The sequence below is a fragment of the Xiphias gladius genome, chromosome 18, assembly GCF_016859285.1.
Source record: "Xiphias gladius isolate SHS-SW01 ecotype Sanya breed wild chromosome 18, ASM1685928v1, whole genome shotgun sequence".
In the NCBI taxonomy this organism is placed as follows: domain Eukaryota; kingdom Metazoa; phylum Chordata; class Actinopteri; order Istiophoriformes; family Xiphiidae; genus Xiphias; species Xiphias gladius.
The window spans coordinates 22,145,866-22,163,529 of record NC_053417.1 but is presented as its reverse complement, the minus strand read 5'-3'; the positions used below and the strand labels follow the sequence as shown (position 1 = coordinate 22,163,529).

Here is a 17,664-nt window from a genome sequence, read left to right as displayed (position 1 = left end):
CATGGTTTTATTTGCATTTTACATTGTAAATATGCTAATTGATGAACATTTTTCATGTTTCATATTTTTTGTAGAGCCCCAGATACTGAAAAACACTTCAATATAATGTAATTCAAATGCAGTAGCACCAGTAAATATAGCCTCCAAAATGACCAAGTTGTGATTAAAGCAGGGCTATTGTATTGGATTGCATTAGATGTAGCGAGGTGTACCTAATAAACTGGCAACTCAGTGCATTAATCAATCAGCCAATAATAAATTTAAGTCAATTTTTGGTCACGATATCACCGTTATGTTAAAATATAAGTAATCTGCACCACATAAAGGAAAAGTTAATTCCTAAAACTTTGGATTGTGCTTGATATTTAAGATTAGACAATATGATGGAAGCTAGGCAGTGATTTACAGTGATCTACCAGTGGATGATTTTGGCATTTGTGTTTTCATCGCCTAACACAAAGATGGCCAACAGGTCAACCAAAATAACTGGTGCATTCCTTTGAAAGAAAACTAAGTAAACAACGTATAAAGATTAAATCTAAGAAATGCATAAATAAATAAATATATCTCTATTTCAAAACATAATATAGTACATTGTCTTTCCCACACACTCAGGCTGTCTCTACTGTGTAGCCATTCTGCTGTTTTAAGGATCTGCTACAGGATCAAAAAAAAAAAAAAGTAATACAGTGCTGTTAGTGGTGCCCAGGTAATTAAAGATCAACACTGTCCTTTCTGTACAAAGTGCATATACCCAGTGTTGTGCCTTTCAGGGCTAATGTACAGTCCCCCTCAATCACCAAATACAGCGGGGACATTATCATGTGATAGGTAAACAAAAATGAACATATCCTAAAAAGAGGCAAAAATTGTTGTTGTTTTTTTTTTTAAATGATACAGATTTGACTGAAATGTTACAGAAATGATCTAACCAGAATAGGTTTGCAGGTTTGCTGTTCTAATGCAATATATGCGAGTGTGTCCCGGGGCCCCGATACACTGGACCATAAACTGGATTAGAAAACTGTAGAAAAACGTGGATGTTGTTTCTCGGTTGTAGAAAATAGATTTTCTAAAGGGACGTTTTGGGTTTACAGTTTATGCACCTTGGAGCTGTAAAATTGAAATTTGAGAGGCGTTGATGAGGTGAGCAAGCGCAGCTGAGTGACAAACCTGAGACAGTTGTCAACCTAAGGAAGTTCGCCCCAGAACATACAACTAAATATCTTCTCAGTGGAGGAAATGAAAAAATTTGAAATGAGGGGTTTTGAGAAAACATCTAAGTTGCCTAGAAGAATTGCATGATGCAACACTTCTCAGCTGGTTTCACTTTATGGGAGACTCATATAATTTTCTCTGGAACCGAAGCTCCTTTGTTAGTTTGTTGCTTGCAGGGCTTCATTTTACTCATTTGGTCGATGAATTCTGACTGAAATAAAGATTTTTCAAATGTACAGTATCTCTATGCCAGACTGGCCCTTGGGGCGTTTGAGGCTCCAGCCACAATTTCCCCATGTTTAACCCAGATATGGCATGATTATTTCAGTAGCAAAAAAAAAAGAAAAAAATCAATGACATGATTGGCTCCTCTCTTCTTTCATAAATAAGACAACATTAAAATACATTTCTGCGGTGCACGATGTAGCAACAAACGTGATGTCTCAATGTGAATGATGTGTGGGTATTATATTAGACGCAGTATTTTCATGCAAACCCCTGGATTTGTTTGAACTGGGTCTTGAAATGTCTTTCAAACAGTACAACTGGTCCCTATATGGTTAATGTGAAATTCGGTATATTAAAATAACAAAATAATAAAAATAACTAATCAAGTAGAAATAATTACTGTAACTCGGTCATACACAGTGTAATTTGTCTGAAACTTCTTAACGCTTCTCTTTTGATCTTCACCAGTCCCAGTGGGAATTCATCTCTGCAATGCAGCCGAAACGGCCCATCACCATTACTCAGAGAGGAGTTACAGCTTGGGATATCATGGATAATTAAACTGCCTTTTCGGGGTTGGAGTATCCGCAGACACAGAACAGGAGCTTCAGGTATCTTTTCATTTGGACAGTTTGCTGATGACTCGAATGAGCGCCCCGTTCTCATCCTTTAGCCTCTGGTTGTCTGACTTGAGCTCTGTTAAGATCTGGGACAGCAGAGGGAAAGAAATGATATTGGAAAATCAATCAATTCAAGTGGTTCGTGGATAAAAAGTTTGCAATTTAAAGCTTCAGGTACAATGACACTATTCACCAGGGCCCTTAATGATCAAATATCTTGAATCAGAACTAAAAACAAGTGGGCTAAAAGTTGTTTCTTAGTAAAGTTTGAGGCCAGGCAACGAGGACATGCTTTACAGTACTTGATCATGCAGTGATGAGTGACTTTAACAGTATGTTCTCCATGTGAGAAGTGACAGAGAATGAATTCAAAGAAAGTGAAACTGAGAGAGGGTCAGTTTCCCAAATCTAGGTCATGTCTCTCATGAGGAGCAATGGCTAAAAATAACCAGCCTCTTTGTCAAAGTATTTCCCCTCTACTTGAGACAAACAATTACCGTCCCTAGCTGTGACACATTACCAAAACTGGTGAATGAGCAAAGGCACTTGGTTGCGCTTTACGATGTAAAACATAATTATCCAAAATTCCAGTACAGAAAACATTCTAATGGTGTGCTTTAAATGCAGTTAAAGGAATGCGTTTACATTTTGGGAATTGATTTCATGCCCGAAGTTCGATAAGAAGAATAGTACCACGCTCATGCCCGTATGCTAAATATGAAGCTACAGTCAGCAGCTGATTGGCCTAGCTTAGCATAAAGACTGGACACAGCTAGCCTGGCCCTGTCCAACGTGAACAAAATCTGCCTACCAGTTCCTCTAAAGCTCACTAAATAACATGATATATTTTGCTTTGTCTGATCTGTACAAAAACTGAAATGCAAAAGTGACAAGTTGGGGTTTTATAGTGAGTTCCAGCCTAAATGCTAGAACTATTTCTTGGTCGGGTGCAGTGACTTTCCAGTGTCTCGTGGTCACTTTCGGGTTGCCACATTTAAGTTAGATTAGAGGTGTTTTTGTTTGTTTGCTTGTTTGTTTTTGTACCTATGACCAGAGCCGGGCTAGCTGTTTCCCCCTGTTTACTGGTTTTATGCTAAGCTAAGCTAACTACCTGCTGGCCGTAGCCTCGTATTTAGTTTACAGATTGGTACTGATCTTGTCATTTAACTCTTGGCAAGAAAGGGAGCACTAGTGCTTCCCCACGTGTTGAACTATCCCTTTAAAATAACATACAGTCTTTTTCTGTTCTTTCCCTGACAGGGTTCATGAACAAAAACGCAGCATCAGTCACATTTCTGTGTCTGTGTCTCACCCACTGTCACAGGACTTGTCTAAAGATCTCAAACGTTTCATTTCCTTTGGGAGATTGACTAGAGCGGCTATTTTCTTGGCAAACAACTTTGCATCGATTACGCAGCACATTACACAGGACCTGCGCATATTTCACCGTTTCAAGATCAATAACTGCTATGAAACAACTCTTAATGCAGTATTCATGTCATGTGAATGTAGCTAAAAATACACTTCAAAGGAAGCTTATGAGGGATGCTTTGGGGGGAGGGGTCAGCAGGGTTGCCCTCTTATGGCCATAGAGGAGAATAGGTTAAAACAAGAGTGCAGAGGAAGATGCATTGCAGTGTGGGGGGAGTGAGCATCGGGAGGGTGCAGGACCTGCCTGAGAGGAACACAGCAGAGGGCGAAGGGGCTGTGGAGGCACCAGAAGGAGAGAGGAGTGTAGAAGTTATGTGGCTGAGGAAGGGGAGAGCAAGGGGAAAGGAGGACAGGTGATGTCAGAGGTCCTCTGTCTCCGGCATGGAGGCCGTCTCAGAGAGGCGGGCGAGGACGCGCAGCATGGCTCTATTCTCGGCCAGGAGACTCTCGTTCACCCTCCGCAAGGCCTGGACCTGAGCCAGAGCAGGGAAAGCCTGCACAGAGGAGGAGAGAGACACGGAGAGGGGCAGACAGAGAAAGCATGCAGGGAGGCAGGCCATGTGCAAAGACAAGGACTCATACAGAAACTGTACACATATAGGCTCGTACAGGCATGCACCCACACACCCACACAGACAGGGGAAAAGAGCAATAGATCTATGTAAGGAGACTTACATAAACAAATATTTAGTCAACAGGGAGATTTGAGAAGAAATAGGAAAGGCTGCCACAAGCAAAGCAAATTATGAAGCCAGTTTTCCTTAGGTTTGAACTCATCAAAAATTGGGCTGTATGAGGAGAGTGGAGAGGTGCTGAAGTGTTATTATATGCAGAGGTTTGCAAAGGAGAGGGAATTAAAATTCATAGAAATTCACATAACCTAAAACTCTACTATTTCTGACTGTACACAAGAGCCTAGCCAGTTAGTCAAAGGAATGGAAATGATTAATCCCCCCCCCTACTCTTGGCTTGACTTTTTGAGGTAAACCTCAATGTGGTTCCATAGAAAAAAATCTGTGGTTTGACGCCATTTCTGAAGGGAAACCACAGAACACAAACAGGGCATTTGCAGAGCTTCAGGCAACTCAAACACAAGTTTGAAGACACAAATATGGCTGAGGATGACATTAAGAAAAACTTCCAGCTTCTTCTTCCGACACCAAAACACAATTATAAAAGCTAGCCTGTGTTTGAGACTGAACAGTTCATGTATATAATGTTCTCTTGATATTAGAATAAAACAGCACAGTTTCTGGAGAGGTGCCCTCGGCGAGAGGAAAGAAAAGGACAGAGTGAGTTGAGAATGTATCCTTTATTACACTCACTTAATATTGAGCTCTTTGATATTAGATCAGATCGGACGACACTCTCGAGCGCTGGCAATAATTCTACTTACAGTAGCTGCTATTCAGAAGCTGTTGGGAATAATTCAGCTTTTCTGTGAGAATTGTGATACCCTACAGAGTAATCTGACACTTTGGACACGTGGATACTAATTTAAAAGGGAAAACAAAGTGCCCGCCGTTTCAGACCCGGGAAAGGTAGCCCCCAAGCTGCACCCCCTCTGGACAAGAAAAGTAACAACAGCAAAACCGGAGATGAAGACGTGCTGACGTTCACCATCTACAGCCAAGGAGAGTAACAGCCTCTGCAATTGCAGCATGTGTCACCCGTAGGAAATGATATTTTTATTTTTTTTATAGCTACACAAGAAAAATAGCAACGAGACTTGTAACACTCACAATGGTGCAAGTGCTTAAATGACAGCAGCTGTTATGTTACTTGGTTTGGCTGTAGAAGACAGAAATGAAATCTCTATATCTGCAGATCTAAGGTGTTGCGGCAATTTTTCCTTTCCACTAGGTGGTGCAGGTTGGCACGTGTAGGACTAATCTAACAACAACTGAACAGGTTCCCCCTTGTGGAGAATCAGCACCTTGCTAAACAGGAACGGGTGACTTTGTGAGTGAGTGACAAGCCGGCTCCCCGAGGTGCTTTGCATCTAAATAAAATAAACGCATTATGTGTCTGTGCGTCTGTGGCATTCACGCTATGAAGTACTTGTATATTTGAGCTTACAATGCGACGCATATGTGTGTCCACACGTGTAAACATGCCCCAGTCTCTGACAGAACAGAATCGCGTGAGGTGACAGGCAGGTGTCAATCACTCCTCTGTGTCATAGTGACCACTCACCATCCCCCCTCCCCTGAGACAGCCTGCCCTCAGGGCTGGTACCCACAGCGGAACCGCAGTGGGGCGTCCTGCTGAGGGAACCACGACAAGATGGGGGTCAAACATCTGTTTCTGGCATACCACAGTGCTGTATGTGTACCTTTTACAATGTCCTCGTCAGTGTCTGCATGTTATATTTTCTCAGACTGGAGCCTTGATTTTATTTCTCGTGAGGAATATAACAATGTTGCCGAGATTTGCCATAACATCCAAGTTATACCTTTATTGTGTAATTTGTGACAGCTTCTACACAGAATCCAGTGTAGACCGCGTCTACTCAGGCCTGAAATCTCTCTGCTGCTATGTCCTGTTTCTTTGTGAGGCAGAATACACACAGTGCAATGCAGGAATGTCTCACAAAAGCAGGTCTTTTGCTCTTGGACAGGGTTTGGTATTCAGCTGGAACTAGGTCACAGTGTTCACCCCAACAGTGGGATAAGTGGAGCAGGGGAGCAGCGGCACAGGCTCCTCCTTAGCCTGGCAGGAAGTGGCCCAGCAGAACACTGTTTGGTAATGAGCCTAAAGCATTAACCTTCCCTCTCCTTGACTTCAAACACACTTGCCTAACCACAACTCTGGAGGGTGCTATATGTGTGTGTGTGTGTTTTGCTTTGTGAAACACTTTGGGCTTGTTCCATTTAGCATGAGTGAGAGGGGCTTGGCTGGAGGTGTGTGCACTCAATGACTGTTGGTGTTATTGTTGTCGGGCGAAAAACATCATAGAGATAAATGAAGCATAACTTATATCTGAGACAAAGTAGATGCCATGGAAACCCAGGGCGAGTATGCAGTTTAGTTTTGCATGGACTGACCTTTAACTCCTCCTCCATGTCTGACACTCTTTTCTCAAGAGCTTGTTTTTCCTGTAAAAAACGAAGAAACAACTGAAATAAATATACTCCTATGGTCCCTTGGAAACTAAAAGAGTGAAAAGGCCATGAGACTATATTTTTAAGTACAGAGAAATAAGAAGGAAAAGACCGAGAAAAGATATGGATGTTCAGCCAGCTTGATAAATGCCAAAAGGTTGGCAAGAAACGTACCCTTTTCTCCGATTCAAGTACTGTAGACCTCTCTGATATCCTGTCGTGCCTCTAGAAGTAAGAATGGTGCTGTTAATGTGAAGTATTGGGAGAAATCTTGGATGAACTGTACATATTTTTAAACATGATTTCGTTAAGTAATCAGCCATGACCTTTCTTCAGCAAACCCTCTGGAAAAGAAGGATGGTGAAGCAGTGAAAGGAGGACTGAACTGACGGTTTCTGTACCTGAGTGACTTTCTCCAGCTGGGAACGTATCTTGGCCAGTTCTTGTTTGCTGTCCTGCAACCTGGACTTGAGCCTCTCATTCTCATGCAAAGCTTCCGCATACATCTGAAAAAGAAGATAATGAAGATTTAAAAAAAAATAGCATTAATAACAAGACTACGTCAAAACCTAGTATGTGGCTGGACCGCCCTTTATCTTTTTGCTTCTCTCCTACTCTCTGTACTCAAATATACAGTAATTTTCATCAATTTTTATCTTTTTCAGAGATGAATTCCCAATAAAGCTGTTCTCATTTACATATTTTTCTGTTTCTGTCGTCAGACAACGGAACAAGTACGAAACAGTGACTGAAACACGGCACGTTAAGACCACATGTTAACTAGCAGTCACTTCCAAGCCATTTCCAAGCTCGTTCTCTGCACTGCTAATATCCTGATTTGATAACCGCGACATCATCTGACAAAATCACCATACACAAAAGTTAAAGACAACAGCTGTGCTGGGATATCGGCTGTATTTGTATTTTTGCTAGACTTGTCGCTAGGTAATTTTGTGAAAAAAAGTCGCTAAATTGATCTGAAAAGATGGTAAATGTAGCGACAAAGGTGCCAAGTTGGCAACACTGCCTGTAAACGCCCCAGAAACTGTTCATGCCAATTCATTATGAAAGAGCAACGGCTAATGGCGAAACTCCAACACTTGGCCGCCTGACCAATGGTGTAACTGCATCACTCACCAAGTCAGTCAGTCAGTCAGAGACACTCACTTTTATAGGGCCGGCCCCGCTGTTTGTAGTCCGGCCAAAAAGTTAGCAAGTAAACATTTAAAACCCCAAAGTGTTCAGTATTAAATCAACAAAAAATACATTATGAAATAAATAATCATGAATAAGTTGTAGAAAATATATAAATGAACAGATAAATTGTAAAGTAATTTAAGAAATCATTAGAATGGAAAAATTGAATCCCACCATGTATGTTTGTAATTTGATTGTTCTTGCGTTCATAATGACATTTGCACTCTAATATACAGTATAAAAATTTTAATTTCAAGATGCACTCTTTATATGCAGATGTCATGGCATTTATATGCGATGGGCATGAAAGATAATAAAATCCTCTGAAAGTGTACATCACTCTGAATCAAAAAATATGTGCACCTTGTCTTCACGTTCAGATTTGACTGAGTAATGACTCCGGGGAGAAGAATGATTTCCGGCACCAGTTGCGACAACCGGACTCTAAGGGTTTTAAAGTACACCAACTTCCTTTCACCTCAGCAGTGTCTTTGCCTCAAGTCACTCCCTCTGTGCCCTCGTGAGGAGGCTCGCCTCACACTTTGAAAACCCCTGAGCTTTAGCATAAGCCCAACTCCTCCCCTAACTCTGCGTCATCTGTAATACCGTTAGAATGCATGCCATATGGTTTTGACCTGTACACATAAAACGTTATGTACACAGCTATGGAGACATCAGGCCAAGGAGATGTGTGTATATATATATATATATATATATAAGCTAACCAATGGGTGTGCATATACATACAAATAATGAAGAAATCATTGCAATATTAAATCTTGAACATTAACAAACACCGGCAGAGAATTTCCCTTCCTACAGTTATTTTTATGACGACCCAAAATATATCAACAAGAGACCAATGTCTAAGCGTATGTACAATAACTTGATATGACTATTCAACACCATTAATATGACTTGACATATTAAAATGTACAGTCAACAAAATACCTGTGAAATGTTAAAAGACATAAATGTTACCAGCGGTGTGACATGGTGTTTATTTACTGTATATTAATTTAGTAAAAACAACTATTACTTAATGTCAGAATTTGTTGTCATACTGTAGTATTAGGAAGTCAACAATATTCTCATATATTGCCATATTGTACATTTTGTGGCCCAGCATGTTAGATACTATTTTAGCTAGGAGTACATTTTTTATGTGTGAACACTTAAGTGGATTTTCATTTACAGATTCCAAAGCTAGATTCCGATACTGTTAACTATCAAAAAGGTCAATTAAACCACCGTCTGCTCGCCCTTATCGGAGCACTATAAAAATAGACACGCCATGCATAAATCTGCGTGGTGAACTGACAGTCATATTGTATCCAAGACTGCGGCTGCGAATCCCAAAGGAATGTGCTTGTTTAAACTGAAGTAATAGTCATTACCTTCTTATAGTCTTTGGCAGTGGAGTCTTGCTCTTGCCTGTTCAGAGCGGCCAGTCTTGTCTCTCTCCGTGTATAAGAGCTGGTGCGGCCCAGTGGCTTGTCTGTTGCACTTTCTCCACTGGAGTCATATCTAGAGGCAACACATATCATACTCAGTGCACAGTGCTTCTTTATTTAGAACGTTTATTTATTGATTTCAGGAAATACAGTTCAATAATCCAGGAGAGAAAAAAAAGCAATGCCAAATCCTCACCTTGACAGTCTGTCATGCTGAAAAACAAAGAATAAGCCATGTTAGTTTGATCACGCACCATCTCAGCATGGGAACAACACTGTCTAAAAAATGTCCTGTTATGGATAGATCCATATTTATATGTTTGATAAGACCAAACAGAGGCTTGGCACTTAAATATTTTCCACTTTGAAATAACAGAGAACACAAAACAACACTCGCAAGTGAATTATCACAGCATGTTCAGAGGCCTGAAGTCCCAGAGGGAGAAAGTGCAAGCAGAAGTGAGATATAATTCACCCCATCACTGCACTGACAGGGTTCCCACAGGTCAAACCTCCCCGGTGAGCCCGGTTAATCTTTTTTCAAAGAGGCGGCTGCCACACAAATGCCTGCAGCATAAAGATGACATCATGACATCAGAAGCTAAGCATCTGTGTGACGGGTCAGCAGCTGACCTCAGACAACAAACTGATAGCAGACTGTCCTGGCAGGTCCATGCTATGACTCGTCCAGTCTACACGGCTGCCAAGTCGCCTGGTGTGATCACATGCTGAATTTGTTTCCATTTCTCCAAGAGGTTTGGATGTTGTGCCACATTCCCGGAACTTGTTGTATTTTTTTCTCCAACTGTATTTGACTCGGGTCTGTGTTTGCAGAGTTCATATTTCCTCAGAGATGGGCCTGTAGCGAATTAGCACAAAACTGGGTTGTAGGTGTAGTTTATCTTTCTACTGTCTCCCAGTGCTGGTGTACAGGTCATACGCTGTATACGCTTTCTGAGCAGTATCTCCGGTATAAAGATCTCTATCTATCCGGACCTCCAGCCAGCCCTGTTTCTGCACTGAATAAACCTGAACAAACAGATAACTCACTGCAAGCAGCTGATAAACGTGGCACACGAGAGGAGGATGATTGTAAGTGTTTACTATCTTTCAGAGACTGGAAAAGAGAGTCAGAGAGAGAGATATAGTGAGAGAGAGAGTATGTTATGATACGAGGCCAGAAAAATCCATGATCGCTTTGCAATAACTGCCGCTGTCTCGTAAACTTTACTTCTAAATTCAAAGATTTCGGAGTTGCTCTCTTGCCAGGGGAAAGAAATCTCTAAACAGCTCTGTCTAGAAACGCTTTTCAATAAACGTCTTGTGTGGTAGTCCGAGCTGTTTGAGACAAGAAGCAGATGTAGACTGTGTTAAAAGCATGTATGTTACAGGAGGACAATTTATGTCTAAAGGAGCAGTTATTCTTGCGCTCACATTTGGTGAGTTAGGGGATATTTCATGCGGCGTCAAAGCAGCTATTCCTCAGCAAGTGTTTACATAACTGAGCCAGCGCTGCCTGTCCTTATGTGGTCATGTGCTTCAGCAGAGCCATCCAGGAAAAAACAGACCTCCATGACCTCAGATGAAGAGGGGCCGAGGATGGAGCCAAGAAGAGCTCTCACTCGCTCTGGTCTCTTCGTGCAGGGCTGAGGAGATCCCTCTATCAGATTCGGTACAGTATATATTCATTAATCAGCCGGGGTGACTGGACCACTGGCTTGATAAATAAATTCAAAAAATTATCATGAAGTCCGCTTGTGGTGATATGAACTCTCTCAAGCATACTAGTTCCTGTCCAGAGACCTATTTCCCACTAAAGGATTAGGAAATTGGTGAAATGAGTTTCTTATTACCTTAATTCCAGTGGGTTGAATTAAGTGAGTACTGTGGGGTTTATAGGGCCGATTCCTAGTAAAACGGAGAATCCTGACAGAAATACATGCATGCCGTTACATGTATTTCTGCATCATGCGACTCTTTGTCCACATCGAACCAAAGCCAGAAACTAAATCATAGTTTACATTCTGCTTCTGATGGCAGCTGCGCCAATCTGATTCCCTTGTTAGGAAAAGTAGAGGGAGTCAGAAGTGGCACATGTAGCGCATGAAACTATGTGAGGCAGAGCAGATGCAGGAGGAGAGGAAAGGGAGAAAACAACAGGGTATCAGGCTGTATCAGACGGACGGATGCACGCTTGAAGCAGTGGCGCTCTGTAAACACAACTGCCTCCGGTTTTATGGTTTGCCAGGACCAACATTATACACCGTGGGGGAGGTGGAGGGTCGGAGGTATACGCACACGCAGGCCGCCTGCATGAGCTCACCGCTAAGAGGTACAAATGATATTGATGACAGCAGTTTTCAAAAAACCTAAGAAATCATCATTACATGACTCTTCACCCTTCATCTCACTTGTCTCTCTTCGTCCCGTCTTCCTGTCACAGCATCTCCACTTCAGAGCCGACTGGATGACTGCAGTAGGAAAATCTGAGCTACGCACGCCCCCCTCTCTCTCTCTCTCTCTCTCTCTCTCTCTCCACCCCCACTCCTGGAACTGACATTGCACGCACAACCATAAAAGACGTTTCTTCCACATTCACTCACCTTTCCTCACTTCGGCCGCTCCTCATTCTCCGTTAACTCTTTACAGTGCATCTGAGACCTTCCGGCCACTGAGAACATCTTCCCCTTTTTCTTTTTCTGACTCAAAATGCTTCACATCCAGTGGTGAAAGTAGCCCTCAGTACTCAATGTAAAAACACTCCATTACGAATAATCCTACATAAGTAAAAGTACATAAGTATTGTCAACAAAATGTACTTAAAATACCAAAATAAAAGTACTCATTTGGCAGAAAAACTGCCGCTGTCACTGACTTATATATGACATATATTGTTGATACTGATGCATCAGTGCGTAAACAGCATTTTATTGCTTTAGCTGGTCGAGGTGGAGCCAGTTTTAACTACTTTATACAGTTAGTTTAGTCCAGTGGTCACCAACCTAGAGGTCAGGCCCCTAAAAAGGGTCACGCGATAAATGTGGATTGGTCCTGAGATGATTAATAGGGTACAAAAGAACGAAAAACCTCAATTCTGCCGTAATAATTTGTATTCATTTTTTTGAACTATTCTCTAGTACTTGCTTTTTTAGTAAAATATTGCAGTTATTTAAATCACCATCTGAGAAGTTTAGAGGGGAAATACGTGTTTGGTGAAACTGCTAAGAACTTATAAACATCTGAACTCAATGACCGACTTATTTGTAAAATGCTGCAAGCCAAAAATGTTGGAAAAACCACTGCTTTAATCTGTAATAATTTGTTATGTTTTATAAGCTTATCGTTTTCTTTATATGTAAAATGTTAATGTGCAAAGTAGCCGTGGCTGTAAAACAGATGTAGTGGAGAAAAAACAATAATATTTCCCTCTGAAATGTAGTAGGAGTAAGAGTAGAAGTAGCAGGAAGTGGAAATACACACGTAAAGTAAGAGTACCTCAAATTTGGACTTAAGTACAATACGTGAGTAAATGTACTTGATTACTTTACCACTGCTGCTCCCATCTGCCTAATGATAGGTGTCATCCAATAATGTAAATCTGTTGATGTTTATGCCTCTCCCTGCGGCTCGCAGCTGTAACACACATTGTATTTTACTAAAGAGGACCAGGTTTTCATGAAAACATTGTGACAAGCGCTAAAAATACTGCTTCAGTCTGATTCCACCCCCTCCGCATTGCATTTTCTCTCCCATGAAAACTCTGCCAAATCAGATTGGGGCTGACATCATGGAAAAATTATTGCCTGAGTTTCACCATGGATACAGCACAAAGAGTCTGACACTTCTTGAAGAAGAATGACAGAATCCACTGGTGGCATTCACTGCTAGCCACTGCACTCCAAGGAGAGTGTCTGACATGACTCTACATATCTCTGAATAGAAGGAATCAAATTGCGTCATATTTTTACATCCGGCCGTCCCTTTAAATGTGCCTGTCGCACAGTGTCCAGCTCAGTCTGATGCACTGACATAAACACAGCAGACAAACAATGCCCATGAGTATAAGCCACTTAGAGAGAGAAAAAAACCCAAAACAAAACAGGAAATTACAGGAGGAATGTTTCGATCCAAAAGTCTTTTCCAGAAAGTGTGGTCAGACTCTCACATTTCAGAGCAAATACTCGACCCTGTTTCGCAGGTCATCAAATAATCTGAAATGATGAGTGGCTCACAAGCTATTTGTTCATTTTCAATAAACGAATTCAGCGAAATCAGGACTGGTGATTATTCATGTAAATATACATAATCATAGAAAAAGGGGAAAAATAGGAAATAACTCTGATCATGGTAATGAAATGATGAAATATTTGTTTGTTGTTTAACTGAATATATTCACAACACACACATGTGCAAACACATAAATATTTTTACTGAACTAACAAATTATTTCCATTATCAACTAATCTATCGCATATCAGGTTACTTTGTCTAAAAAATTAATAATAAAATAGTGAGATGTCTACAGTATAATTTCCAAGTTCAAGGCATTTAAATTCTTTCTTTATCCGACAAAGCATCCAAAACAAACTATCAAAAGATTTACTGCCATATATGATAGAGAAAAGTAGCCATTCCTCACATTTAAGAGGCTGAAATCATGGAAAATTCAGTATTTTTGCTTGAAATATGACTAATATGATTAATAGATTATTGAAATAGCTGCCGATTATTGTTTTGTCCATCAACTAAGCAATTAATCAACTAACTGATTCAGCTCTACTTTACACAGAGCTTGTGCTTAGACGATGCTCGGATGTGTTTAGACGTCTTAGAAGATTTAGTCCGAATTCAGAAAAAATGAATCTTGTTTATGGATCCGTCACTAACAGCTAAGGGAAATAAAATGCTTTCTACAAGTTTTTCAAGTTCGGATCAAGTTACGTGATAGTTTGGAAATAAAAAAAGAATTCTAACATCAATCATTTTAATGGCTGTGTCAAAATAAATTATACATGCAGAGATATGAAATTATTAGACACATCTATCCTGTTAAATTTGTGACATCGCAGAGTTCAAAATCAAAAAGGTGCGTTTCTTTAGAAGAAGATGGTCTTACTCTGTAGTTTTTGTCTGTAGGGGACGGAGAGGACGGTGGTGAATCTGTCAGTGACTTTCTGGTGCGAGTCAGGTCCTTGGTGCGTGGGTAGTAGGATGACATCTCCCTCCTCTACCCTGAGCAGTCGGGTCAACTTCTACTGTAACATTCACTGAGGCCACCACCAGATAACAGCTGCTCAGACGCACAGATTCCCTCAAGCAACAGTGACGCAGATGCCCATGACTGCGCTCCCGGGGAATCCTCCGCAACAACAGGTGTGTGTGTGTGTGTGTGTGTGTGTGTGTGTGTGTGTCTGTGTGCGTGCGTGCGTTCGTGTGTGTGTGTGTGTGTCTACGTGTGTGTGTGCTTTAGCCCGGCTTCACACTCCCATGAGCTGGAGAGACTTGAAGCTAAGTTTGGAGGGATTTCAGATGTGTGGTCACACCTTCTTCAAAGCTCAGACAGCGAAGCAGTAATCAGATAAAAATGCAAGGAACAACAAAACAAAATAATATCTGCTGATCACAAAAACAGAGAATTAACTCTTTAGCTAGGAAAGCAAACAAATTATCATCCCTTGTGTCCGCTGTGTCAACACTGAGGTCTTTGATGAAATGTGAAAAAGTCCAAAAGAAAGCAGCCAGAGCAAACAGAGAAAAAGTTTGTTCCCCGTGTTCCCTTTTTGTTTCCCAAAGTTATACACTCTCTCTCCATCTCCCTCCCTCCCTCTCTCGCCTTATCCTTTCACTGCTTGGTCACCCTCCCAGTCCCCCCAACCCCCTTGCTTCTCCCTGCTCTCCTCAGCTTTGGCAGCTTTCTGTGGCAGCCTGCCAGAGGCTCTGCTGTGGCCAGACTCGGCACTTGGGGCTAAAAATTGTCCACTGATGTGGACGGGAATACTGGGAGGTGGAGCACAGCTGACACTGGGCGGGAGGCGGGGCACATCCTGGATCGGTCGCCAGTCTATCTCAGGGTCTTTCCTCCTACCAAAATATGTTTAATGTATTTCACATTTTAGCCCCGCGATATTAAAAAAGGAAAAAAAACGGATTACATGTATTTAGTGGCTCCTCCTATGGCCGTATAAGGTTTCTAAAAATATTAAGCTGTTGTTCCATCTTTCTTCAAATTCATCATCATATTAAAGGAATGGTTCAAATTTTTGGGAAATATGCTTCTTCTCTTTCAATATGAAGCTACAGCCATCGGCCAGTTATCTTATCGTGGCATTGAGACTGAAAACAGGGGGGAAACAGTTAGTTCGGGCTCTGAGGCAAAGGAAATAAAATCCACCTACCAGCACCTCTAATTTTCATTTTCTGATTAAATGACACTATCAACCGGACAATGTTGTTTGTCTCTGCCTTCTAACACTGACAGAAATCACTGAATCTGTTTTATGATCTCAAAACACTGTGGTTTAGGTTCGGTTAGATTCAGGCAAAGTTGAGATTTTTTTGGTTTTAGAATGACTATTTCATTAAAGCTGGGGAACCTCAATCATCATGGTTACAATAATAACCAAGTGGTCGAGGTTAAGGAGCAACGCAGTCATGGTTTGAAGAAATCAGCGTTGGAAACAGGAAACAAGTAGCAATCTTCTGTGTTAAAGTCTGATGTTTTGTTGACCCATCCATCCACCTCATCCCTCTGCGGATGTTGTTGCTCAATAATAAGACTTGCACAGTTGCTTCCAACGAACAAGGTCGTAATTGCTACAGCTGCTAGAGGGCTTTGTAACTTGAACATAAACATTTTTGGGGATTTGCTGAAACGATTGACGCCTGAAAAAACGAGGACGGTCTCGTTTTTTCACCTTTAGCAGAGCAAGGCAAGCCCCCCCCCCATCTGTTTCCAGTCTCTATAGTAATTTAAGTTAAATGGCAGCTGGATGTAACTTCATGTTTACCACACAGAGTGTTATCAATCTTCTCATTTAACTCACCGCAAGAAAGCGAACAAACATATTTCCCAAATGTCTAACTCATCCTATCAAAGAACCCTGCACCTCCCCTAACTTTCTTCCCGTAGACTGCACCAGCCAGCTCATTGCTACCTTCCTTTTATAGTGACGTACACGGCACCTCTCTATTCCTAAACTCCCTCAGGGCAAACAGATAGAAGGCTAGATAGTACAGAGAGACACAAACAAAAACTCAGAAGGAGAAAAAAATAGAAACATGGAGAAAGGATGATAGAGAAAGGAACAGAAAGTCAACAAGCAGGACTTGATTATTTGACAAAGAGGCTGTGATAATGTAATGTAACTTTCAGTTTAGCGTACTGCTAATGAACAACCATCCACAAATAACATTCATATAGAGCTGCTACTCAAGTGCCCCTACTTGCATCTTGAGTTCTTCTCAAAAGGTTGATATGGATGGCTTTGGTTCTGGTTAGAGATATGACCCATGTAAGTTCCAAGAAGGAAACCTGGAAATAGTATTTATCTTATGCTCCATATACCATATATTTGTAATACAATTCATCTTCAGAGACCATCTGTAGAGGATATGACTTGATGGCAGTGAGCTACACTGGCGCTAGTGTTGGAGAATTTTATTATGTGTTGATCGATATTATGTGCTGGAGTTCCCCCAGTCTGATCCTCAGCCTTAGTTTAAGGATTTTCCATATGGGATTTTGTCCTCCTGCATTTTTGGAAAACAGAAAATAAGCCACAGAAGTCGATCCCAGAGAGTTGGAGTAAATGTGTAGGAGCAGGTCGCACTACCAGCAGGTAATCTAATTACCTAATCCCATCCATTATAAAGTGGTCCTTTGGTAGAAAAACTGGCTGCAAAAGTAGTCAAGTTTGCTTTATCTCTGTTTATTTCTTGTATCATGATTGTCACTAATAGGCTTAAACAAACCAGAAGCTCTTAGCTGACTTGCTCTGCACCTGTTTTTGTCTCTGTTGCTGGAAAGAAATGTGGAAAATCTGTTCAGATCATCATGGAGTCACCCAGAGGTCGGCTCTGGTGATAGGCAGCCTGTCATGCTTCTGATGAAACCTCGCTGCTTGGCATGATTATCACAGACAGATATAGTCCGCTCAGAAACGCTAAGAGACTCTCATGTTACTAACAGATCTCTGTTTCAGATTCCACCATGGGGGATGGCTGAACTGCTGACCTGGAGTCTGCCCAAACAGGGAAGCCATTCATACTGTTACTGCCCATAGGACATCCATAATGATCTATAATCTTGTAACCCCCCCCCCCAACTGATTTATCGTTTATCACCGCTCATCATCGCATATCCTCACTGAAACCTCGAGTGAATTGACAGCTTGCACACGGTAGGAGGAACTG

At 41.4% G+C, this 17,664-nt stretch overlaps 1 protein-coding gene across 3 annotated transcripts; it reads right to left on the bottom strand.

Annotated features, from left to right (window-relative positions):
- Positions 1–878: 878 nt before the first annotated feature.
- LOC120803962 (protein phosphatase 1 regulatory subunit 12B-like) lies at positions 879–15,087 on the bottom strand. Of its 3 annotated transcripts, none has more exons than XM_040153036.1 (8): positions 14,369–15,087; positions 9,449–9,465; positions 9,196–9,325; positions 7,003–7,107; positions 6,776–6,826; positions 6,545–6,595; positions 5,694–5,764; positions 2,048–2,152 (listed from the first exon to the last, which is right to left on the bottom strand). In XM_040153036.1, the coding sequence occupies exons 1-7, from the start codon at positions 14,468–14,470 to the stop codon at positions 5,723–5,725; spliced, it is 498 nt and encodes a 165-aa protein (XP_040008970.1). In that variant the 5' UTR covers positions 14,471–15,087; the 3' UTR covers positions 2,048–2,152; positions 5,694–5,722. The 3 variants fall into 3 exon arrangements, with proteins under 3 accessions (XP_040008969.1, XP_040008970.1, XP_040008971.1); XM_040153037.1 differs by having other exon boundaries at positions 5,694–5,761; XM_040153035.1 differs by lacking the exon at positions 5,694–5,764 and having other exon boundaries at positions 879–2,152.
- Between the last annotated feature and the right edge of the window lie 2,577 nt (positions 15,088–17,664).